The 26,756-nt window shown below is 38.8% G+C and overlaps 1 protein-coding gene across 1 annotated transcript in view; it reads left to right on the top strand.

Annotated features, from left to right (window-relative positions):
* The window catches only part of LOC124623031 (O-acyltransferase like protein-like), a 102,563-nt gene that overhangs the window by 63,239 nt on the left and 12,568 nt on the right, over positions 1-26,756 (top strand). Inside the window, exons 8-9 of the mRNA XM_047148823.1 lie at positions 20,834-21,041; positions 25,019-25,164. Coding sequence (XP_047004779.1) covers positions 20,834-21,041; positions 25,019-25,164 — 354 coding nt within the window. The remainder of the gene's footprint in view (positions 1-20,833; positions 21,042-25,018; positions 25,165-26,756) is intronic.

Below are 26,756 nucleotides of genomic sequence, written 5' to 3'. Positions count from 1 at the left end.
GTGTCTACCCAAGCTGCATCTCCATTTTGCTGTTTAATTAAACTATGTTCTTGTATTGATTTCATAGTTTTGTTATTATTGTAGAGCATATCATAATCTTATTCTTAACTCCAATATATTTTATAGTATCCTTATTGTTGTGGACTGGCAAGACAGCCAATCCACTAGCAGGAAGCCGAAAGGCACGCGTTTAAGCTCACGCAGGCTGGCGTGAGGTCTGGAACAGGTAAAGTAATTATACTAGCAAGAAAAGTACGTAGCTGCTGGAATACTTAACTTTAATCCATAATTGGTGAACATCGCTCGTGACGGTACATGTTTTACAGCATCAATAGTGACTGGTAATGGCGTCTTGCTAGGTCGTAGCAAATGACAAGCTGAAGGCTATGCTATCGTCTCGGCAAATGAGAGCGTAATTTGTCAGTGAACCATCGCTAGCAAAGTTGGCTGTACAACTGGGGCGAGTGCTAGGAAGTCTCTCTAGACCTGCCGTGTGGCGGCGCTCGGTCTGCAATCACTGATAGTGGCGACACGCGGGTCCGACGTATACTAACGGACCGCGGCCGATTTAAAGGCTACCACCTAGCAAGTGTGGTGTCTGGCGGTGACACCACACTTATTAGTATCAAGTGGTATTGTATTCATTTTATTCTTGTAACATTATTGTATCTTGACACTCACTGTCTTTACAGTCATGGCTGGTGGATGACTTAGAATCAGTAATAAATGGTAACTGTAAGTAGATTGTTTAGGCATGTTTAACAACACTGAAACTTCTGGCAATGCTGTACTTATACTGTTACACCTAATAACCCAGAATTGCCATACATCATATTCTTCTCTGTAGCACTGCTCTGTGTGTTCTGTGTGATGTTCAAAGTCTGTGGTGCACAGCCCTTCATTGATGGTATTCAGATCCTTTTTTGATTATAGTATATTAATTACTTATCCCTGAGACTCTGCCATAACTATAACTTTATTACAGTGAAGACAGGAAGAGAAATGTAGTGCTACAGAAAGAGTCCCGAAGATTAAATAGGTAGATCACATTACTAATGAGGAGATACTATACTGAATTGGAGGTAAAAGTAATTTATGGCACAACTTGGCTAAAAGATAGGATCAGTTGTTATGACATGTACTGAGGAATCAAGGAATAGTCTATGTGCTAATGGAGGGAAGTTGGAGGATAAAAATTACAGACGGAGACCTAGACTTGATTACAACAAGCAGGTCCAAATGGATTTAGGTTGCAGTAGTTATGCAGAGGTGAAGGGGCTTGTACAAGATAACACGAGTAACGTGTTTCTTATGGTTTTTTGGTCTGTCAACACCCTTTCAATTAAATCAGGGGAGAATCCAGAAATACAACTGTGTAATCTATTAAATTTTGGGCATGCAGCTGCGCAAATACTACTTCATCCACTGATATTTCAGCTGCATACCATCTGACCATCTACAGAGTGAGCCGCAAGACTCTGAAGATGGCCAGACTGTACTCAGCCGAAATATCAGTACAAGAGGTAGCATTTGCACAGCTGCATGCCCAGAACTATTCATTACACTACAAGAACTTAAAAATGCACATGTAGTTGTGTATACAATTTTATGTCAGATCGTGCAAACAGGAGAGGCGCTTAGCAACAGGCAGAGACATTTTGTGTAGAAAACTTTGGAGAAGCTGACAATGGTGTATCTCAAGATAGAGGCCTCATAATGGAAACTTGTTTATTGTATGTCTGAATTTCGTTTGTTTATTTCAGATTTTCTCTTTTATACTATTTATTTCATTCCTACATCTTGTGGCTCTCCAAGTCCAGGTGTTGACTTCTCCCTCTCTGCACTTTCTTTTCATCTATCCTTTCACTTTTCCTATTTTTTGAAACTTTTCCATCCACATAATGAGGAAATTTTAAAAATAAAAAAATGGCAGATTCAAGTACATGCATAAAAAATTGTATCACTCATTTTTTGGCGCTTTTTGATTTCATGGCTAGTAAGTGGATTGAAAATTTTTATATTAAAAACAACAGCAATAATAATAATAATAATAATAATAAATCCTGTGTAAGGCCCGGGAAAAGAATAGGCCTCTGGTATGTTCTGCCAGTCATAAAAGGCGACGAAAAGAACAAACCACTAATAGGGCTAACCCCCCTTTTAGTGTGATTAGTTGGTTCAGGACAGAACTAATGAAGCCTTGGACAAGCGCTGTCATGGTCGGGGATGATGTTTGAACCCTATGCCTGTCCACAATGGTAACAACACTGCTAGCCACACGGAAAATGATTTAAATCTAAATAGAGGTGTTTTGCAGGATATGCTTCCTGCAACCATCCTAGAAGGAAAACAAAGACAGAAGATGAGATGATCAGATGAAGTTAACCGACACGTCATGTTCTGTTATCACCAAGCAACAAACTTAGGAACCAACGCAACTGGATACAGATCACAAGTATACACAACATTTATTACCAGATACCCAGAATTAAAATTTTTAACAGAACAATGACTAGCTGATCAGATCCGTGTAATAATAAAAAATAACAGGATACCCCAGTCAGAATTAGAAAACATCAAACAACAACAAACTATCAACACAATCATACACAACAAAATAAATGAAAATACAACTATGGAAGAGTTACAACTACTGGTTTATATAGGAGCACTCACTACACTAAATATACACACTAGGCAGAGATCAGAACCAACCAACACACAGAAGAAACCCAAAAAACCAGTATGGCAACACAGGCTACAGATCAGAATAGAAAAACTGAGAAAAGACATTGGACAGCTAACACAATTTATAAGAAATGAAAAATCAGACAAAAAATGAAAAAGGTTAGGTAAAATCTCACAACAAGAAGCGATAGAGCAATTAGATGAAAAGAAGCAGAAATTACAAGCATTGGTCAAACGACTTAGAAGATACAAAAAAAGTGAACATAGAAGGAAACAAAATCAAACATTCAACACAAACCAAAAGAGGTTTTACCAGACAATAGATAACACACACATTAAAATAGACAATCCACCAAACATAACAGACATGGAACGCTTCTGGAGCAACATATGGTCAAACCCGGTACAACATAACAGACATGCACGGTGGATACAAGCAGAAACAGACACATACAAGATGATACCACAAATGCCTGAAGTGATAAATTTGCAACGTGAAGTCACCCGAGCAATTAATTCTACACACAACTGGAAAGCCCCTGGAAAAGATAAAATAGCAAATTTCTGGCTAAAGAAGTTCACCTCAACACATTCACATCTAACTAAATTATTTAACATTATGGATATAATAGAGGGAAACATTCCACGTGGAAGCCCAGGCTATCCGAGATCTGAAGGCTGACCGATCCATTGTCATTCTTCCGGCGGACAAGGGTTCCATGACCGTGGTACTTGATCATCGGGAGCATGTGGCTGAGGGACTGCGTCAGCTTTCAGACAACACCACATACAAAGTTTGCCAAGGTAATCCCATTCCTGATGTCCAGGCAGAGCTTCAAGGAATCCTCAGAACCTTAGGCCCCCTACAAAACCTTTTACCTGACTCCATCAACCTCCTGACCCCACCGACACCCCGGACCCCTACCTTCTACCTTCTTCCTAAAACTCCCAAACCCAATCATCCCAGCCACCGCATTGTAGCTGGTTACCAAGCCCCCACAGAACGTATCTCTGCCTATGTAGATCAACACCTTCAACCCATTACATGCAGTCTCCCATCCTTCATCAAAGACACCAACCACTTTCTCGAACACCTGGAATCCTTACCCAATCTGTTACCCCCGGAAACCATCCTTGTAACCATTGATGCCAGTTCCTTATACACAAATATTCCGCACGTTCAGGGCCTGCGATGGAGCACTTCCTTTCACGCCGATCACCTGCCAGCCTACCTAAAACCTCTTTCCTCATTACCTTAGCCAGCTTCATCCTGACCCACAACTTCTTCACTTTTGAAGGCCAGACATACCAACAATTAAAGGGAACAGCCATGGCTACCAGGATGGCCCCCTCATACGCCAACCTATTCATAGGACACTTAGAGGAAGCCTTCTTGGTTACCCAGGCCTGCCAACCCAAAGTTTAGTACAGATTTATTGATGACATCTTCATGATCTGGACTCACAGTGAAGATGAACTCCAGAATTTCCTCTCCAACCTCAACTCCTTTGGTTCCATCAGATTCACCTGGTCCTACCCCAAATCCCATGCCACTTTCCTTGATGTTGACCTCCACCTGTCCAATGGCCAGCTTCACACGTCCATCCAAATCAAACCCACCAACAAGCAACAGTACCTCCATTATGACAGCTGCCACCCATTTCACATCAAACGGTCCCTTCCCTACAGCCTAGGTCTTCGTGGCAAACGAATCTGCTCCAGTCCGGACTCCCTGAACCATTACACCAACAATCTGAAAACAGCTTTCGCATCCTGCAACTACCCTCCCGACCCGGTACAGAAGCAAATAACCAGAGCCACTTCCTCATCCCCTCAAGCCCAGAACCTCGCACAGAAGAACCACAAAAGTGCCCCACTTGTGACAGGATACTTTCCGGGACTGGAATGTGGCTCTCCAGCAGGGATACGACTTCCTCAAATCCTGCCCTGAAATGAGATCCATCCTTCATGAAATCCTCCCCACTCCACCAAGAGTGTGTTTCCGCTGTCCACCTAACCTTTGTAACCTCTTAGTTCATCCCTATGAAATCCCCAAACCACCTTCCCTACCCTCTGGCTCCTACCCTTGTAACCGCCCCCGGTGTAAAGCCTGTCCCATGCACCCTCCCACCACCACCCACTCCAGTCCTGTAACCCAGAAGGTGTACACAATCAAAGGCAGAGCCACGTGTGAAAGCACCCACGTGATTTACCAACTGATCTGCCTACACTGTGAAGCTTTCTATGTGGGAATGACCAGCAACAAACTGTCCATTCGCATGAATGGACGCAGGCAGACAGTGTTTGTTGGTAATGAGGATCACCCTGTGGCTAAACATGCCTTGGTGCACGGCCAGCGCATCTTGGCACAGTGTTACACCGTCCGGGTTGTCTGGATACTTCCCACTAACACCAATCTGTCAGAACTCCGGAGATGGGAACTTGCCCTTCAGTATATCCTCTCTTCTCGTTATCTGCCAGGCCTCAACCTCCGCTAATTTCAAGTTGCCGCCGCTCATACCTCACCTGTCTTTCAACATCATCTTTGCCTCTGTACTTCTGCCTAGACTGACATCTCTGTCAAAACTCTTTGCCTTTACAAATGTCTGCTTGTGTCTGTGTATGTGCAGATGGATATGTGTGTGTGTGTGTGTGTGTGTGTGTGTGTGTGTGTGCGTGTGTGTGTGTGTGTGTGCGTGCGCAAGTGTATACCTGTCCTTTTTTCCCCCTAAGGTAAGTCTTTCCGCTCCCGGGATTGGAGTGACTCCTTACCCTCTCCCTTAAAACCCACATCCTTTTGTCTTTCCCTCTCCTTCCCTCTTTCCTGATGAAGCAACCATTGGTTGCGAAAGCTTGAATTTTGTGTGTATGTTTGTGTTTGTTTGTGTGTCTATCGACCTGCCAGCGCTTTCGTTTGGTAAGTCACATCATCTTTGTTTTTAGATATAAATTATTTAACAGTTACATTGCAGACCCATACACATTCCCTGATACACTTACACATGGAATAACTTATCTGAAACCTAAAGATCAAGCAGACACAGAAAACCCAGCAAAATATTGCCCCATAACATGCCTACCAACAATATACAAAATATTAACTTCAGTCATTACACAGAAATTAATGACACATACAACACACAACAAAATTATAGATGAAGTACAAAAAGGCTGTTGCAAAGGAGCATGAGGATGTAAAGAGCAACTGATAATAGATGCAGAGGTGACATATCAAGCTAAAACTAAACAATGGTCGCTACACTACGCACACATTGATTACCAAAAAGCTTTTGATAGTGTACCCCACTCATGGTTACTACAAATATTGGAAATATACAAAGTAGATCCTAAATTGATACAGTTCCTAAACATAGTAACGAAAAATTGGAAAACCACACTTAATATCCAAACAAATTCAAATGGTATCACATCACAGCCAATACAGATTAAGCATGGAATATACCAAGGAGACTCATTAAGTCCTTTCTGGTTCTGCCTTGCTCTGAACCCACTATCCAACATGCTAAACAATACAAATTATGGATACAATATTACTGGAACATACCAACACAAAATCACACATTTGCTATACACGGATGATCTAAAACTACTGGCAGCAACAAATCAACAAATCAACCAATTACTAAAGATAACAGAAGTATTCAGCAATGATATAAATATTGCTTTTGGAACAGACAAATGTAAGAAAAATAGCATAGTCAAGGGAAAACACACTAAACAAGATGATTACGTATTGGATAACCACAGTGACTGCATAGAAGTGATGGAAAAAACAGATGCCTGTAAATATCTAGGATACATACAAAAAATAGGAATAGATAATACAAATATTAAAGAAAAACTAAAAGAAAAATATAGACAAAGACTAACAAAAATACTGAAAACAGAATTGACAGCAAGAAACAAGACAAAAGCTATAAATAATTATGCTATACCAATATTGACCTACTCATTTGGAGTAGTGAAATGGAGTAACACAGACCTAGAAGCACTCAATACACTTACATGATCACAATGCCACAAATATAGAATACATGACATACATTCAGCAACAGAAAGATTCACATTAAGCAGAAAGGAAGAAGGAAGGGGATTTATCGACATAAAAAACCTACATTATGAACAGGTAGACAATTTAAGAAAATTCTTTATAGAATGAGCAGAACCTAGCAAAATACACAAAGCAATCACTCATATAAATACATCGGCTACACCATTGCAATTTTACAACCACTTCTACAACCCTTTAGATCACATAACATCAACAGATACGAAGAAAGTAAATTGGAAAAAGAAAACACTACATGGCAAGCACCCGTATCATCTAACACAGCCACACATCGATCAATACGCATCCAACACATGGCTAAGAAAAGGCAATATATACAGTGAAACGGAAGGATTCATGATTGTAATACAGGATCAAACAATAAACACTAGATATTACAGTAAACATATTATTAAAGATCCCAATACCACAACAGATAAATGCAGACTTTGCAAACAACAAATAGAAACAGTAGACCACATCGCAAGTGGATGTACAATACTAGAAAATACAGAATACCCCAGAAGACATGACAATGTAGCAAAAATAATACATCAACAACTTGCCATACAACATAAACTAATAAAACAACATGTTCCCACATACAAGTATGCACCACAAAATGTACTGGAGAATGATGAATACAAATTATACTGGAACAGAACCATTATAACAGATAAAACAACACCTCATAACAAACCTGACATCATACTCACCAGTAAAAAGAAGAAATTAACACAACTAATCGAAATATCTGTACCCAATACAACAAATATAGAGAAGAAAACAGGAGAAAAAATTGAAAAATACATCCAACTGGCTGAGGAAGTCGAGGATATGTGGCATCAGGATAAAGTTGACATTATACCAATTATACTATCAACTACAGGAGTCATACCACACAATATCCACCAGTACATCAACGCAATACAGCTACATCCAAACGTATATATACAACTACAGAAATCTGTAATTATTGATACATGTTCAGTTACCCAAAAGTTCCTAAATGCAATGTAACATGTACCATACAGTTAAAAGGAAGTCACGCTTGATCAATATCTGCATCACTTTCCATTTTTAACCAGACATAACATCTGAGAAAGGAAAGAAATAATAATGATACCCTCTTTTGAAAATAAGTACTGGCCATCCCATTTCTCACTTTGCGTACTTTACAATTTTCTGAGTGAATATTTTCCTTTTTGTACCATTAATAAGAAAAATTGTAGCAATAACACTGAACAGCAGAAATAAATAATACTGACTACATACTGAACACATTGTTATCTTGCTGCCAGAACAGTGCCCTTCTTGAAAGGCCACATATTTCTATGCCAGAAGCTAAGAAAAATAATCAGCAGAGAATAGACAATGTGAGCCATATCCTGCTGTGGTAGGCTATTTGTTAATTGAGTTGGTATTTGAAGAATGACACTTGGCTATCTTCTGTGTTGCTATGATGATTACTAAACTGAGTGAGCAATCCACATACTATCAAAGAAGCTGTAGGGTTGTAGGTAACAAAACAACCTACAATATTACTAAAAATATTGGAATCAGCCTTTTGGAGATACGTAGCAAAGAAGAACTACTTGCTAAAAAAGTTATAGAGAATAAAAAGTAAAAGGTGCAATACCTTAGCAGTACAATGAGCTAAGTGGCAGATACAAAATGCTAATCATGAAACAGTGCTTTTCTGTGTTGTTAAAATAAAACCTGGTCTCATCTTTTCATTTCTTTTTTTTTTTAAAGACATTGTAATGAAGACAAAACATGGATTCAGTGTATCAAAAGATGACAGAATGAGGTAGACCTAAAAAAACTGGTAAAATGGCTATGTCTGATATCCAAAAAGCTTTAAAAAGGTTGTGCTGTAGGAAAGCACTAGATGCATACAAAATAAAAAATTTCTAGTTGAAATATCTGACACTAGCACATGTAACACTAATTAAATACTTCACAGGAACAGTAGAAGATCCTTTTTAGAAATATATTCACACCCAGTGGAAAGTGTTATGTATGTACTAGCTAAAACTGGGGCTACTGAGAAATACAGCAATTACCATCCAATAGCCTATCTCTCCATTGTCTACAAACTGTTCTTAACTCTTTTGTTCATAACTGTTTTAAGTGATAGGATCTACACTCTTTGTGAGAAAGGATTAGGAAGAGAAACAATGTATTAGAAGCTTTTTGCATTGAAAGCACCTTGATCTACATTTATACTTCACAAACCACCATACAGTACCTGGCAGAGGGCACTTCTGGTACTATTATTATTTCCCCCCTTCCCTGTTCCATTCACAGGAATGACTGATGGTAAGCCTATAAAGTTTTAATTTATTAGATTTTTCAACAATATTATGAAAAGGTTAGTTGCTACTCACCATATAGCAGAGATTCTGAGTTGCAGATAGGCACAACAAAAGAGCTTTGTTAGGTTTTTCTTGTCATAGTAATTTCATGAGTCATATGTGGGAGGATGTGATATGCTACCACACTAACCTGGGAACATATGCTCTTGGACTTTCAAAGTGAACCTCTCAATGATGCACAGTGTCTATCACTGTGCTTTATTGAGAATCTCCTTCATGCTCTTGGAGCTAATAAACAAACCTGTACAAAACACATCACTCTTCACTGAATCTTTTCTATCTCTTTTTATTAATTCATTTTGGTAAGGGTCCCAGTCTTCTGAGTAATATTCAAGAAGTGGTCAAAGAAGAGTTTTGTAAGACACTTATTTCATGGATGAATTACATTTCCTTAAGAGTCTTCCAATGAATCTCAGCCAGGTATCTCCTTTTACTAGCATTCCTCTCTAGGTTACTGTAGACAATTACTCTTAGGTATTTTACAATAATTACTATTTCCATCGATTTATCACAAATAGTGCAGTAAAACCGAAATGTGTTTCTCTTCCTGTTTTTACGCAATACATTACATTTATTTTTATTTGGGATCAACTGTCAGTCCCTGTATCAATCATGTATCTTCTGTGGGGTCCTCCTGTATTTTGCTTCTGGTGCTGAAACATTTCTAAAGATAACAGCACTGTCTGCAAACAGCTTTATGGGGTTGCAAAAATTATGAGCTAGATCATTAATATATATTGTAAATGGTGCCAGTACTCCAACTCTCCCTTAGGCTACTCCAAAAATTACCTGTCACTATTTTCCTTTTGAGAATAACATGTTGAATTTTATCTCCAAGGAAATTTTGAATCCACTCACAAATCTCGTCTGGTACTTGAGAAGTTCACATTTTGTTCACTAATTGCCAGTGCAGAACTGTATCAAATGCCTTCCTGAAGTCAAGGAACATGGCACCATCCTGGGGACTGTTCCATCTCTAATGACCTCATTGTTTGTGGGACAATAAACCCTAATCTTCCTTCCTTCTGGGAACTGTCGTCTATGGCCCTCTAGATTTCATTCCTGTTTGTGAAGTTGATGTTGATTCCTATAGAAGAATTTATCATTCTCCAAAAATGTCATAATGCATGATCAAGAAACATGTTTCATTAATTATGCATCAAACTGATGTCAGGAAGAGAGATCTGTATTTATCTACATGTCTGTCAATCCTATTTGAAAACATGAATAACCTGGTTTTTCCTATCACTAGGTACACCTAATTTCTGCAGGAACCTATGATAAGCTACTGCAGGAGGAATGCAAGTTATTTTGTGTTACCTGTGTAGAATTTGATAGTTATCTCACTCAGTCCCAGTACCTTTCCACAGTTGAGCATTTTTCATTGATTTCATATTCTGCGATCACTTTCTCAATATCTGCCATCATGACATTATGCAATTAGTGAAAGGAAGAATCATATTGTGACCTTCCACTGTAGAAATATTGAAGGAAGATTAGGGTTTAATGCCCCATAGACATCGATATCATTAGACACAGTCTACAGTGAAACAGTTTTGGAAGACTGAATTCAATACTTTGGCATACTTGCTCTCACCTTCCATTTTGGTGCCAGTATGGTCATGTGAACAGAAGATTTAGACATGCTTACTGGCTTTCACATGGCCCAATTTTTTTAGTGTTTTTGATTAACAAAATTTTTCTTTCACATTCATTAAATGCTTCTGCCATTGCTCTCCTTATGCTCATTTTCACTTCTTTGCTCATTTTCATTTCTTTGCTTAAATATACAACGAAGCTCTCTTTAACTTCATAACAACTTTCAAACAGTTCTACTGAGCCATGGTGGGTCTTTCCCATCCCTTACAATCTTGCCCAACACATACTGAACTAATGAACATTGTATAATACTTCTGAATTTTATCCATTTGTGCATTAAATCTTCGTCACATCTGAGATCATTTCAGAATCAACTGAGCCTCTGGCTTATAACTTCCACTCAGCTGCAAATCAAAGGATCATGAAAGATTCTGGATATAATGCTGCAAATAGCTTGTTCCCCATGTGTGATGTTAGCTACCTTCACCAATGCAGCAAACCAACTAAACCAACCAAGGATGGCCTCAGAACCTAGGTAGGAAGCATCATTCATGTGAAAATGAGCTGAAGTTTGCACCTGGTTACACCCAGTTCCTACAGTAACCACTAACAGAGCTCTCTCTTCATTTTGGATGAAAATCAGGTGCTCCATCATGCACCTAATGTTGGAGCTACCAGTTAGCAACATATCCAATCTCTGAGGTTGTCCAAACTTGGCAGGGCTTTTGGCTACTGGCCCACCAGCTGAAACATCCCATACTGGCTCAGATATTTTATCAGAACAGGGCAGTGTCTTGTACATGTAGCTAAGATTGCAGGGGGCAACAGTGCAATTAGTTCCCACAGTCACCTCTGTACCAGAGATTTGAAACCTCACCATTGTCTGCCACTTATCTATGAGCAAGGACAAACACTTCAGATGGTGTGCATCATAAGAAGCAGTGACAGCTGAGTTTGTGGGATATTTAAATGGCACCAGAGGTGTTGCAGCTTTTGCCATAGGGTGCTCTAATTTCACTGCAACTCAGGGCAGCAGCTTGTTGATTATAGCCAACACAGCTTCTACTCCTACTCCTCGATTCAGTGCAGGTACTGACAACCATTCATAATTTTCATAACAGGCTCACCTAATTACTTATGATCAATCATGTGAAAATCTATGCAGTCCTTTTTCAGTCTCTTAAGAAATTCGTTCATATATTATTTTCAGAATTTTAAACAAATCTCAAACACATAAATTGTCACATTTGGCACTCTAGTCAAAAGACTAACTTGACTTATTTTATAAATCACAACTACAATTCAGTCCATGTTAAAAGTTATTGAAATGTTAAGGGAAGAAACTCATGTTGATAAGGCCATTAGTGTCTCCGTGGAGAAGTTTGTAGTTATGGCACTATTTATGTAAATAAACTAAATTGTTTGTAACATTTTTTGTAATTATTTGATTAGAAAAATAATCTGTTCATTACACTGCAGGCATTGCCCCTTTTTATCTGGTGTATCATAAATGTGACTTCCATGATGGATTCAGTGGTTAAAATTTATTATAAACAACAATGGCAATAATGTCAACAACTTTTTAACTATTAAAGCTTCAGACATAGATTTATGTCCAATCCACTGTCACGGTACTGAAACTGACATCTGTTTTTCTCTAGCATGCTTATATCAAGTTTTAATGTGTTTTCATTAAAATCATATTAGTGATGACATTTCAAGTGACAGGTCCCTCCATATTAGCTCATCTGGTGACCATATTGCTAGAACACATCCCTTCTTCTGCCTGGAAAAACCTCAATGATCACTGGGCCTCGTGGCTTGCTAGCCACCTTTACTTCCACTCAGCTTGCCAGTCATGGTCCATCTGATAGCTGGCCACCCCAACAAACATTCACACAGACCCACAGCCGACCTGTCAGATTTAGTCCATCTTGCAACAGTCAAACCAGTTGCTTGTAATATCACATTGAGACATACATTAACAAAAGACAAGGAAATCATAGAAACTTAATATGTATGTGTGTTAACAATGAAGTACTATTATACTGATTCATGCTTATGCCAGCTAAATTTTATTGCATAAATTAGAAATAAAGCTGCTGCTTTGAAAAAAGCTGCAGTCCTCTGTTCTGCTAAGTAGCTGCTGTTCATACACCATTGGTAGCTTAATATTTACTTAATTACAATGGTATTTTCCAAACAAAATAGTTACCTATATCTGTAAATACTGAATCCTCTTTTACGGCAGTACATCACTACTTGTCATGCAACTTTGCTACAAACAATGCTACTTGCCTACAGCTATTAAAGCCTTTCCATCTTTCAAATAAAATTGTAATTTGTAGAAACAGTGATGAATGAGTTTGTTTTTAAATTTCTTTCAACAGTTTGGAATTTCCAATTTTTTGCTTTGTGTTAGACTGGACCTTACTAAATATCTTCACCCCACGCTGATTCTGAGACAAGTAGGCAATGTCTGCATGAAAATTATTTTTGTCTTGCACTGTGTACACCACAGGCCAAACTGATTATAGCTGTCAGCAATAAAAACATTAAGAAGTAAATGTATTGGAAAGAGAGTAATAATTTTGATACCCTTAAAAAGACTTCTGCACGATGTATGGTTATCTACTGTACACAATATCATTAATGCTAACCACTGCTGAATAAACTGTTTATGTACTTTAAATGCACTGCTCCCGAATTATCATATCATTTCATAAGGCAATGAGTAAAAATACAGGGAGTTTGAAGATGGAATAGCAATTGCTGTTCACCACATAGCAAAGCTGTTGAGTTGCAGCCAGGCACAGTGAAAAAGATTGTTAGAAATATTCAGCTTTGAGACAGTCTTTCTTCAGAAGCAGAAAACTCACCCACAGTCACACATACATGGCCACTATCACTGGGCACTAAGGCTCAACTGCTATGGAGATGCAGTTGCAGTTGTGCCTCAGTGCTTCTCTGTCCTGTACCATAGCAGAACTGAGGTACCAGGGATGACTGCTGCTATGCCAGCCAAAGCTGTGGTGCAACACGTCTCTCCTCTTCAATGGATCTGATCCACTGAATCATAGACATCTGCATCTCTGGAAAATGTCTTGACAACACATCTCACAGTTTGATATATATATGTGCAGTACATTTTTACTTCTCTTATGCTAATCCAGCATGCAACACAATGTTCACTGGCAGTTTAATTACTAACAATTATTTTTAAGTTTGACCCAGTCAACTGGCACACTGGGAGTTCAGGTGAGCAGGCGATTTTCCACCTAAAATACACACTAAGATTTTTTTTTTTTTTTAAAAAAAAGATGCTCCACAAAGGAATATTCCAACTGGGATATAAATCAGTAGATGTGATGTAAATGTACAGACAAACAAATGATTACAATTTCACAATAATTGGGTGATTTATTCAAGATAAAGAGCTTCACCATTTAACCAAATCAATAATGTGTTGATCCCTTATCCATGCAGTAATTTGGCTTGGTACTGATTGACAGGATTGTTGGATGTCCTCCAGAGGAATAGAGTGTCACATTCTGTCCAATTGGCATGTCAGATTGCCCAATAGCAAGATAGTTGGAGGGCCCTGCCTATAATGCTCCAAATTTTCTCAATTGGGGAGACATCTGGTGACCTTGCTGGCCAAGGTAGAGTTTGGCAAGCACAAAGACAAGCAGTAGAAACTATTTCCATGTGTGGGTAGGCATTATCTTGCTGAAATGTAAGTCCTGGACTGCTTATTATGAAGGGCAACAAAATGGACCAAGTAGGGTAGCACACTGGTTAGCACTGGACTTGCATTCGGGATGATGATGATTCACACCTACATCTGGCATCTTGACTTAGGTTTTCTATGATTTTCCTGAATTGCATAATGCAAATGACAGGATAGTTCCTTTGAAAAGGCACAGCCATTTTCCTTCTCCATCCTTCCATAATCCAAATAGTGCTCTGCCTCTGATGACCTCGTTATCAATGAGATGTTAAACACTAATTTCCTCCTCCCTCCTCCACAAAAAAACAAGGCATAGAATATTGCCAATGTACCACTGTGCTGTAAGGGTGCCACAGATGACAACCAAAAGTGTCTTTCTATGAAAAGAAATGGCACTCCAGACCATCACTCCTGGTTGTCAGGCTGTATGGCAGACAACAGTCAGGTTGGTGTCCCAATGCTGTCTAGGGCATCTCAGACACATATTCAGCCTGGAATCTCATTGATATGTGTAGAATTGCCTTAGGCAGTGGTGCTATATGAACCTGATTGTCACTTGCCATACAGCCTGACAACCAGGAATGATGGTCTGGGGTGCCATTTCTTTTCATAGTAGGACACCTTCAGTTGTCATCAAAGGTACTTACAGCCCAGCAGCTTGTTGACAATATTCTATGCCCTGTTTTGTTGTCCTTCAAGGCAAGCCATCCTGGGCTTACATTTCAGTAAGCCAATGCCCACCTTCACATGGTGAGAGTTTTTACTGCTTGTCTTTGTGCTTGCCAAAACCTACCTTGGCCATCAAGGTTGCCAGATCTGTTCCCCATTGAGAATGTTTGGAGCTTTATGAGCAGGGCTCTCCAACCAGGTCGGGGTTTTGGCAATCTATTGCATCAATTGGACAGAATTTGGCACAATATTCATTAGGAGAACATGCAACAACTCTATCAATCAGTGCCAAGCTGACTAACTGATTCCATAAGGCCAGACATGGACCAACATGTTTTTGACTTGCTCAATTTGTGAAGCTCTTTCTGTTGAATAAATTATCTAATTTTTGTGAAATTGTAATCATTTGTTTGTCTGTACTTGTAAATCACATCTACCAATTTCTGTTCCATTTGGATAATTCCTTTGTGGTTCATCATCTTGTTTTGTCATAGAATGTAGATGCAGACTCCACAAAGCTGAGTTAGAACCACAATGGTTCCTGATGCTGGCACAATCATCATAATGATTTTGCAATGTCAATCATTAAGGTATTGCTGCATATGCTGGAGCACCTGATCCGCAGTAATGCAGCACTCTTCAGTTGCTATCAGCTCACTAAACTTCCATTGTTTTTCACACTTATCCACTACTGAATTATAATATAACAAATACAGAGAAACAACTACAAAAATAATATTGCAGCACTCAGATTTCTTGTTAAATTATTTTAAAAATTCATCTTTTACCAGTAAACTGTTCCTCTCAATTGATCATTTGTGCTTGGCATTTCTTCTCATTTATCTGGTGGATTTTTAACTCACTGTGTTGGTACATATCTCAGAATGCTATCTCTGTTACAAAAGTCTGCCTTATGTAGTCTGTTCATCCTTTTTGAGTGATGAACCTTGCAGCTGCACATTATTGGCATCAGTTTCCTCCCAGTTGGAACAATGCCCCACCAAGTTCTATCATGAGCTACTGAAGATCAGTGTTTGGATGACGCCTCTTCTTACCTCCAGTAAATATTACATTGCAAGTATGAACAGTTTTATGAACCTTCTTATCCTTAGGTATCCCTTTGTCAGCCTGATCACTAGTATGACAAGCAATTTCCTCTTTCTTCTCTTATGCCCCCCGCCCTCTTGTATGTGTGCCACCACCAAAGTTGGTGATGAATCTGGTGCAATATTTGCAGCTAAATGTGTATGTACCACCTCATTATCTGCAACATTTGCAACATAATTAACGTCATCAGCTGCTTTTTCTTTGTCCTTTGCAGTATCTGCAATGGAATTACTCTCTGTGGCTATGCTTTTCTTGACACAAACAACCACTGACACTTATACTTTTCTGTACATGTCCATCCAGGATAACAATTGACCCAAGCTCCATGGCCTGTAGGCGGCACTCATTAACTCCCAATATCACCCATATTGCTATTCACATACTATTCATCTCATTATGACACCTTTAATTTGCCTGGCACTGCAACTGTTTCAGACTCTGAATTCTTGCAAGAAGTTAGAGCTAATAATCCCACTGCATTTTTCTCAACTTCCACAAGTTCGCTATCTTCTGCAGTAACCAACTCTTAACATTAACTTTGTTCTACTGACTGTTTGCTCTTGCACAAGTTCTATGTCTATGCAATGTCTCCATTTCTTTATGTCTAACATAATTTACCCATAGATCAACAATCTGCTCCCCATGAGTAGCCCACTTTTCTCCCTTTCTTTTTTATCACTCACGAAACTCTTGACTGGATTAACTTGGCTACAGGTAACTGCACCTGTTGCAGGAGCACGTAAACTAGATTTTTACCCTCTCACAGCCTTCAATTGTTTAAGCGTGTTTGCATTATCTGCTCTCATTTGAGCCATTGCAACTGCCAAAACTCATTACGTTTCCTCAAGGGTAAACCATTGTGTTTTCAAGAATGATATTTTGGAAGCTCTGTCCCATAAATACAGCAAAACAGAAAAACAGGAGAAACAAAATCACATGATGAGGACACTTTATTGTAACATTATCACACCACTTTTTGCTCTGATGCAACTTCCCACCTGAGTGGCTGTTCAAGATTAATGTGTTAACACCTTAAAACAACCTGAAAGTTATAACTGTACCATAACCCCTGCTTACAATATACATAGCCCATGTTAACCAGGAGCAAAGTAACGTATGTGTTTGCAATCCTCAGAACACTGCATGGTTCACTTGCCACAATTCACATATGAAAACAGCATTAAAGACATAGCAGAAGACTGACTGATTCTCCACAACACTATCAGGGGGAAAAAAATACTCTGCATTCACCCTACTGTTTCTTGATGCTGCACACTGTAGCTAGGGGCATGGTTGTGGATCCAAGTGTAGACATCAGCAACCATTTATGTTGCGATCTGTAGAGGTGACACACTTCTGACACCCTGTAGAGAAGGGTAGCCCCATCAAGCCCAGTGGATTAGTGTCAAGGTCTGGTGTGCCGGCCAGTCTGTGGATGGTTTTTTTATTGCGGTTTTCCATCTGCCTCGTGAATGCGAGCTTGTTCTCCTTATTCCGCCTCAGTTACACTATGTCAGCGATACTCTGCCACACAAACATTTGGGGTTACACTTGTCTGGTGGTGTTAGATGTTCCTGGGGGGAGGGGGGGGGGGGGCAGTGGGGTGAGTGGACTGCTGTAGCCTGTTGTGTGGTTGTGAACCACTGAGGGCTATGGCAGGGATGAAGCCTCTCTGTCGTTTCTAGGTCCGCAATTCAACAAAATACAATACAATAGTGTGATTTTAATACTCTGCTAGAAACACCATGTGAGTCAGAAAAATTTACTGCTGTTGAGTGACTTAATGCAGTTTAATTTCATCCTAAGTTTCTTTTAAACCAATGTCTGTTGGTGGTGCATCAGTTTCTGCAAAAATAAATTGAATGCCTCTGCATAAGGCTGTTTAAGTACAATGTCTGATGCTATTGTTTGGTAGTAACCATTTAAACTGTTGGCCATTGATTTCAGTGTACCATTATTTCTGTCACAGCTTCCTTTTGGGGTCTCAGTTTCATCCAAGTTGATATTTTGTTTGTTTCTTTCACTTTGTTTTTATTTTTTTTCTTGTGTTTCATTTCTTTTGTGTAATGGATAGCTGCTGCTTTTTTAATAACTGACTAGAGAATTTAGTGAAACTGATAATAATATTTTAATTTTGATTACAGTTTGTCACCAGAATTAGTGCAAAAAACTTAATATCCAGGAGTTATCTGTCTATTGCCCCCATTTTTGTTTAAGTTTACTCTTGTCTGCTTTATGAAAAAACAAGACACAGGTTGTAAGAACGTGTTAAAGTGCTAAATTTTCTATATCGAGTCTCTGCTTTATATATCACCGAAATTCTTCTTTCTTTTACTTGTACCTTTATCCACATCAGTGCAGGGTCAGTGTGGTTATTAATAGATTTGGTATGGTTAATTTAAGGAGTGACTGGATGCCCTTACTGTTGCCATTCCATTACCTACTGTGACGAAATATGTGTATCCCAACTGTAAACATGTAATATTAGTCATGTAAAAGTTAGTGAAAATTTTTGAATGTTTGCAAATTGTGTAACTGAGGTGGGACTTGGGTGCCAGCCAGGTACTCATCTAGTGGAGTGTGGGAACCACCTAAAAACCACATCCAGACTGACCAACATGCCAATCCTCATTGTTAATCTCCCCTGCAGATTCAATCCATGGCCAGTGCACTTTCCCATCCTGGAAGTGACATTTTAACATCCACAGCTATCTAGGTGGTTTATAAATCTCTGAATGTAGATGCAGTAACTTTACCCTTAGTTATTCATATCATCAAAAGACGTCACAACCAGTTACAGGCAGTACATGCTTGTAGAAATGCATCAAACAGAACATTTCATGAAGGATTGTAATTACCTGTAACTTTCAATGATTTTTTAAAAATTTGGATTGAACTGAGGTACCAGCTGTATCTGATATTGTGCTGCACAGGTCAGTGATTCAGCCACGTGGAACCATTTATTTCTTTACACCTTTCCACTGCTGACCTACACATTCAACTAGACAATGCGTCTCTCATTACCTACAAGTTTTTTCAGTGTCCCAGTATACATTTAAAAGCCATGAACGTACTTTCCTGACCTATCAATAATTCTATGCAGCTAGGATACTGTGAAAATACATGTGTGTCTGTTGGACACTACTCTTATGCAACACGACACGTTGTAGATAACTACTGAGAGTCATGGATCAGTGCAGTTTCAGTGTTTCCAGTGTCTGCCAATATTAGTTGATTCCATTGACTTATGGAAGAGAATGTTATGCACTGTTTAATTTAGTTGTTTCCCAGTGTATAGGAATGTAAAGTTTACATCAAAGGATAACAAATAGCTTGAATGGTATGATTGGTAAACAATTTGCTCTCTCCTAAGAAGTGGCTTTTATTGTGTGGAGTGAAGACAATAATTGACAGTCACATACTAACAGTGGAACATAATGATGGTTAGAAACTTCCTGGCAGATTAAAACTGTGTGCTGGACTGGTACTTGAATACAGGACTTTTACTTTTCGCAGGCATATTCTCTATTGACTGAATTATCCAGGCATGACTCATGATCTACTCTCATCGATTTACTTAAATAAATAACTGTCTCCTGCTTCCCAAACTTCATTGTGTATAATTATTGGTATGACTTTAGAAACATCAACATGGATGCCTTCTGATGTTAATGGCATGCAGAGCATTTTTGTAAGATTGATGTGCCTGCTTCTTACATCATACATCTCCCTTCCACTCCCTAATTGCACTACATTCTGACTAACATAGTTGGGTTCAATTTCTCCATCTTGATATTTCTCATTGAGAAAGTATTGTTCCTAACTGTCTTATTATAATAGCTGCCTTTATGCATGTTATATTGGCTGTAATGGCATCATTCCATTCTCTGCAAATGTTAGGTCTTGATACCTGTTTATTTAGTATCAGTTTTTTAATATGTGAATTTTCATTTTTTCCTTTCCTTCTTTCTCTTCTTCCTCTCTCTTCCTTCCTCCTCATACTCTCTCCTTTCCTGCCTCTAACAATTTGTGCAATAGTGGAACACATTGTTTCATCCTGTACAGTAATCGTACAGCATGTTCTATTATGAACACTGGTGTGTACATTTCAGAAATTGGACTTCACATTTTGCTAGTGAATTTATAGATGCTTGTTTTTTACTTGAAGTCAGGCAGGTAATTTATGTTTACAAATGCACTCATAAAATTTGCACTAACAGATGTTCTTTATAGATTACAGTGAATCATAGAGGACAATAACATACAATTAGATCATGGCATATCTGTGTGGAAGGGACCACATTAAAGTGGTGCTGCTTATACTTCATACACAAAAAAAGTAAAGGGCATACTGTAGTCATACAAAGAGCCTTTTATTTAGTCATAGAAATTGAACTCAGGTTCTGTGAGCATAATAATCACATTGCATTTACATGTATGTACGGTGATAATATAACAAAAATGAAATTATTTGCAAGTATTTATTTTTTTAATCCTTAAAGGCAGCTTCATGATCAGCATATTATTCTGATATTGCCTTAATTTTCTGGTATGAACTTAAAACACTAAATAAAAATGAAAATATTTTTATAGGTACTCATTGGTGTTGGCTGGACAGTGAGCCTGTTAGTACTGGGTGCAGTAGTGTGGGGGCCATACCACCTGCTCCAGGAATGTGCTAGCCTTACAACAACTACACTGGAGTCTGCTGCCTATGCTGCTCTACATCGATTCACGTGGGCACTTGCCCTTGGATGGATTATCATTGCATGTTACCATAATCTCCAATTTGGAGTTATAGGTAAGTTTTAATGAAACATTGGGTGATAATAGCATTTGAGCTCTTTTCATAATCTCTGAATGTTACAGTAGTGCTACTCTACTTACAAGGAACATATTCTGACTGTTTGCATCACTGTGGATGGTATACAATACTGTTATTATTTTGTGGAGAATTCCTGTGTAATTTATCAAAGAGAATAAATAAAATGACAGAAAATTTTGAAAGATAAACTGTATTTCCAATCATTAATGGAATTACTAAAAAAGGTAACTGCTGGTTGCGGGTTGAACACTATGTGTTAGTGTAACATGTTAGAAACTGCTTCGCTCATATGAAGGTGGAGTTGATTTCCTACTCATAATTCAGTATTCCAGTGTTTTCCTTCAATTTCAAGAGTTTCATTAGTAATATGATTCATCATCAACATCATTAGACATTTTACATCCATAGGTAGATAGCTGGACTTTACCATGCATTGCAGACATAACAGGTGTGTGCATCTACAAGTAATCAATTAATAATAACAACAATAATAATAATAATTCACTTTAAATCCATCAGAGAAGTTTCTTGGTCCATCTACCATACATTCAACTGATTAGTCATAATTGTCTTGCACTCCACTCTGTTTCTGACTCATTTGTTTGTTTTCCTGTCTCTCTTAGTAATCCACAACTTGCATATGTCTATTAGGTATTTCCTTACCAAAGCTCAGTTTTAATGGTTTTTGCATCATCAATCCATGTCTCACGACCATATATCAAGACTAATTTTCCATTTAGACTCATTGGAAACTTCATTTTGAAAACAATATTTAGTTTATTAAACACACACAAGCCTTTTTCTGTTCTTTTGTTGTTTGTTCATTTGTTTCCTTCAGCTGCACTAAACCCTAAAACTCATCAGCTGCTTGCATGATTTCATTGATATTAATAAAATTTTATTTTTGATGTTTGGATTATACATTTTTAAAAATCTTTTACAGACCAGTCCTCAAGCCTTTTTACACACTTGGACTGTCAAGCACCTCAAATTGTTGTTGAAGTTTGCACTGAAGGCAAACAGCACAGCATCACCAATGAAACAAATGTGGTTCAGATATATTCTACTACCATGTATTCTATCTTCATTTTCTCAGTTTAAGAATCTGAAAACGTTCTCTAAGGGTGCTGGGAATAATTTTCATGAGATGGAATCTCCTTCCCTGACTCATCATTTAATCCTGTGTTTTTCACTCCTGGGAGAAAATCATTGGAAACCAAAATACTGATCAACACATTCTTCAGAAACTCACATAATGCAATTCAGTGACTTTTTTTCTGTAGCTGTTATTAGAGAATTTGTTGATGCCTTTTTTTTAAAAAAAATTCAATGAATCCCATGCAAATTGGTAATTGATATTAATTATTTGATTCAGTGCTTTTGTTGGCATCTTGCAAATTATTCACTGTGCAGACTCTACTTAAAGCAAGCATGTTTCCTTAACTGACTGAAATCCAATGTTTTTTATATGCTGTTGGTAAAAATTAGGTGGAAAGGCTCAACAGACAAAATATCAAACAAAGAACTGTGGATGTACTGCTGGTCCATAGTGTCCAATGGGCACTATATTTTGGCAATCACACAAATCACCATCATCAGGTGCATTGACGATCTGAGCTCTGGATGGCATGCTGCTTACTAAGATTCACTCCCACCGCAAGCTGTATCCTCCACAGTCTGTGCCTGAGGGCAAATGTCAGCAGTTTCAGAGGCATTTGTGTCAGCATCTGTGGTAGTGTCCTGGTATTTTCTCGGTCTGCCTTGATCACCAGATCATTATGTTTGCTAAGTGTCTTCTTAATTAGGACCCTGTGCTGGTTCCCAAGTCTTGCTGGGATTAGAGCTGCAGTCCCAATTGATAAGATTATCACTGCTGCACATTTAAGTGGCTTCTCTAACTACGCTGTCCCAGTATTTGGAAGTCTGCTCTAAAAGCTGGTATGTTTGTATTCCATTGCATTATTCTCTGACAGCATTCTGTGACTGCTGACTTGTTGGGTTACATTAGTTGAGTGTACCACTGGTGTTCTCTGCATTGATCTTTAATGGTATACACTGTTTGTTCAATATATGTCTTGCCACGTTGGCAAGAACTCTGATATAGCCTGGCCTTCTGCAAACAGAGGTCATCTTTGACACTCCTCAGTGTTTTATTGGGTAGGCAAAAGACAGTTCTTATGTGATGTTTTTTCAATAAGTGCCTGACTTTTTCCCCATAATGCACCAATGTACAGTATGTAGGCTGTGGCTTCCTCTTCCTCCACGATTTTTTCCTTCTCTGCAGGCTGGACTGCAATTGTTAGGAGGAGAGGATGCATAATGTGCCATTCTGAGTATCTGTTTTTTCACAATACAGTTCTTAGGTTTTCCACTTCTTAGGGGAGACTCTCTACATCTGAGATTGTGCATGTTCTGTGTACTAGTGTTTTTACTGCTCCATTCCTCTATTCAGGGTGGTGGCAGCTATTTGCAAACACCATCTCAGATGCAGAGAATAGGCTCCAGCAATTAGAACACTTAATAACTATGTTAGAAAAAAACAACAACACAGATACTCAGAATGGCACATTAAGTGTGCTCTTAGCCTACCACTACTGTACAACCTCTAAAGATTGAAGAAATCATGGAGGAAGAGGAAGCCACAGCTTTTACGCCATACACTGGCACACTGTCAGGAAAAGTCTGGTTAATACTGGAAAAGCACCATGTAAGTACTGTGTTTTGCCTCCCAGCTTACACATTATTGGGAAGTGTCAAAGATGACCTCGGTTTGCAGAAGGCCAGGGTATATCAGATTTATTGGACAAACAGTGTGTACCATCGAAGATTGATGCCAAGGACACCACAGGCACACTCAACTAATGTACCCCAAGTTGATGGTCACAGAGTGCTGCTTGTCAGAGAATCAAGAGCTGGAATACAAATTTACCAGGATTTTAGTGTAAACTTCCAAAAACAGGGGCGGTGCCAGAGAAGCCATTGAAATTTGCAGCAGGGATCATTTTATTAATCTAGACTGTGGCTACAATCTCAGCTGGGCTTGGGACCAGCACTGGGTATAATTAAGATGATGATCAGTAAACAGAGTGATCTAGTGACCATGACAGTTGGGGCAAGTACATCAACGCTACTGCAGATGTTGAGGCAAGTATCTCTGCGACTGCTGACTCATGCCATCAGGCACAGATCGTGGAGGGAATGGCTTGCAGTGGGAAGGGATATAAGTCAGCTGCATTCCCTCAGCAGCTCAGTTCGTCAATGCACCTGATGATGGTGACATGTCTGATGATATTTGGAGTTTTTTTTCCATACAGCATCTTGGCTTCATTCATTCAGCCTACTGTGAACGTGAACTTTGCTGAGTCTTGTCCTTTATTCTGTATCTTTGTGATGAGTATGCTTCCAAGATAACAGCCATGTTCACAGGGTTGCACATATACATTCCTGGTTTGATGAACACTCAAGCACTCTATCACATCTTTACTGACTTACTAAATGGTTCAACCTTAATACTGTATGAAATGTGTGAGACTATTTGGAACAGCAGTTAAAACACAGAAATCATCATTCCTGCAATTTGGATGTAATCATCAATGAGTGGCTTCAGTTGGGTGTGGCATAACTGAAGATACTTGTGGGCTTCCTTACTCGCAGAAGAATTGGGTTCATTATCAATACTAGAGGTAGTGGTAAGTGATATTATCCTGGGTGTGATAAATTTATTGTCTAATGTGCTTACATTATACACTATGAAAAGCATGTTGATAGGTTTACAGGAAATAAATGATAAGTCTGCTTATGTGTTCTGTAACTAATAATGTAACTGGATACTAAAAAAAAACCATCGATGATTTTTGAGCCAACAGCACACTGTACCAAGTACTGTTGAAGAAAAGAAAAACTGAAATTACCCTTGAAGCAATGTACTGACTAAAATTCTTTTTAATTGGCAGGTGATGCTGTCAAGGGCATTCTGGAGAGCAGTACATGGCAACCACTGAGTAGACTTTCATATTGCATCTTTCTGACACATATTGCTGTCTTACTCATTAATAGTGGAAGAATACGAACACCAATCTTCATGGATGAGTATCTTCTGGTATGTAGTCTCACTTAGTTCTTAAACTATATCTAAAAACACAGATGATGTGACTTACCGAACGAAAGTGCTGGCAGGTCGATAGACACACAAACAAACACAAATATACACACGAAATTCAAGCTTTCGCAACAAACTGTTGCCTCATCAGGAAAGAGGGAAGGAGAGGGAAAGACGAAAGGATGTGGGTTTTAAGGGAGAGGGTAAGGAGTCATTCCAATCCCGGGAGCAGAAAGACTTACCTTAGGGGGAAAAAAGGACAGGTATACACTCACACACACACACACATGTCCATCCACACATACACGGACACAAGCAGACAAGCTTGTGTCTGTGTATGTGTGGATGGACATGTGTGTGTGTGTGAGTGTATACCTGTCCTTTTTTCCCCCTAAGGTAAGTCTTTCTGCTCCCGGGATTGGAATGACTCCTTACCCTCTCCCTTAAAACCCAAATCCTTTCGTCTTTCCCTCTCCTTTTCTCTTTCCTGATGAGGCAACAGTTTGTTGCGAAAGCTTGAATTTTGTGTGTATGTTTGTGTTTGTTTGTGTGTCTATCGACCTGCCAGCACTTTCGTTCGGTAAGTCACATCATCTGTGTTTTTAGATATATTTTTCCCATGTGGAATGTTTCCCTCTATTATATTCAATCATTAGTTCTTAAACTGTTTAACTGGTCACATAAATTCTTTTTTGAAGAAGAGTTTATTGAGTACAATTTTACTACATAGAAATATCATTCAAATAGAATTAAGAACAAAAAGTCGTATTAACTCAAAGGGTCATGACTGTGTCAGAACAATGCATTCCCAAAGAAAGATCCTTTTTTTATTTTATGACTTCGAGTACCTTTATTTTTAAAGGTTATTTTCAGTTGTGCTATTGTGCAATGTCATTGGGAGCAATTACTTCACTTGTCTTTGTGAAAACTATTACAGTTAAATGTAGGGAATTATATTCTCTGGATATTTTGAATATCATGTTTTGATTGAAAAGAAGATGTCTATAAACTGTAATCTCTCATTTCTAGTTTCTCATCATGTCATCATCATCTTCACTTCCAGGGATTACACTAAGTGATGTTCCATCTTCAAAGGTTATTGTTGAGTGCATCTCATTTTGGGCTACCAGAGTTTATACTTCCTCTCAGACTGTATCTCAACAGTCGTTTTGTCAGTCTTTCTTCTGACATTCTGCTCACATGCTCTATCCACCTGTTTCTGTATTTCTCTAATGCACTGTATATCCCTTCAACATTCAGTTCTTCTCTGTTATGTACAAACTTAATAAAGAAAAGTCCTGAATGGAATAACAACCACATGGAAATGATAAGTTGCTACTCAGTAAGTAGAGGAGGAGTTGAGCTGCAGGCAGGCAGGCGCAATGAAAAAGACTGCTAAAATGTTAAGCTTTAGCCAAAGTCCTTCCTCTGAAATAGAAAACACATGTACACATTCACTCCAACTCCCTCTGTTTGGGCACTGGAGCCTGATTGCAGTTGCACCTGATGCAAGCAGCAATCTGCTGGGGTGGGTGGTGGGGGTAAGGAGGTGGAATGGGAGAGGGAGAGGGAGGGATAGCAGCAGGGTAGGG

This window comes from Schistocerca americana, chromosome 7 (assembly GCF_021461395.2).
Source record: "Schistocerca americana isolate TAMUIC-IGC-003095 chromosome 7, iqSchAmer2.1, whole genome shotgun sequence".
Lineage (NCBI taxonomy): Eukaryota > Metazoa > Arthropoda > Insecta > Orthoptera > Acrididae > Schistocerca > Schistocerca americana.
This window is presented reverse-complemented; position numbering and strand designations above follow the sequence as displayed.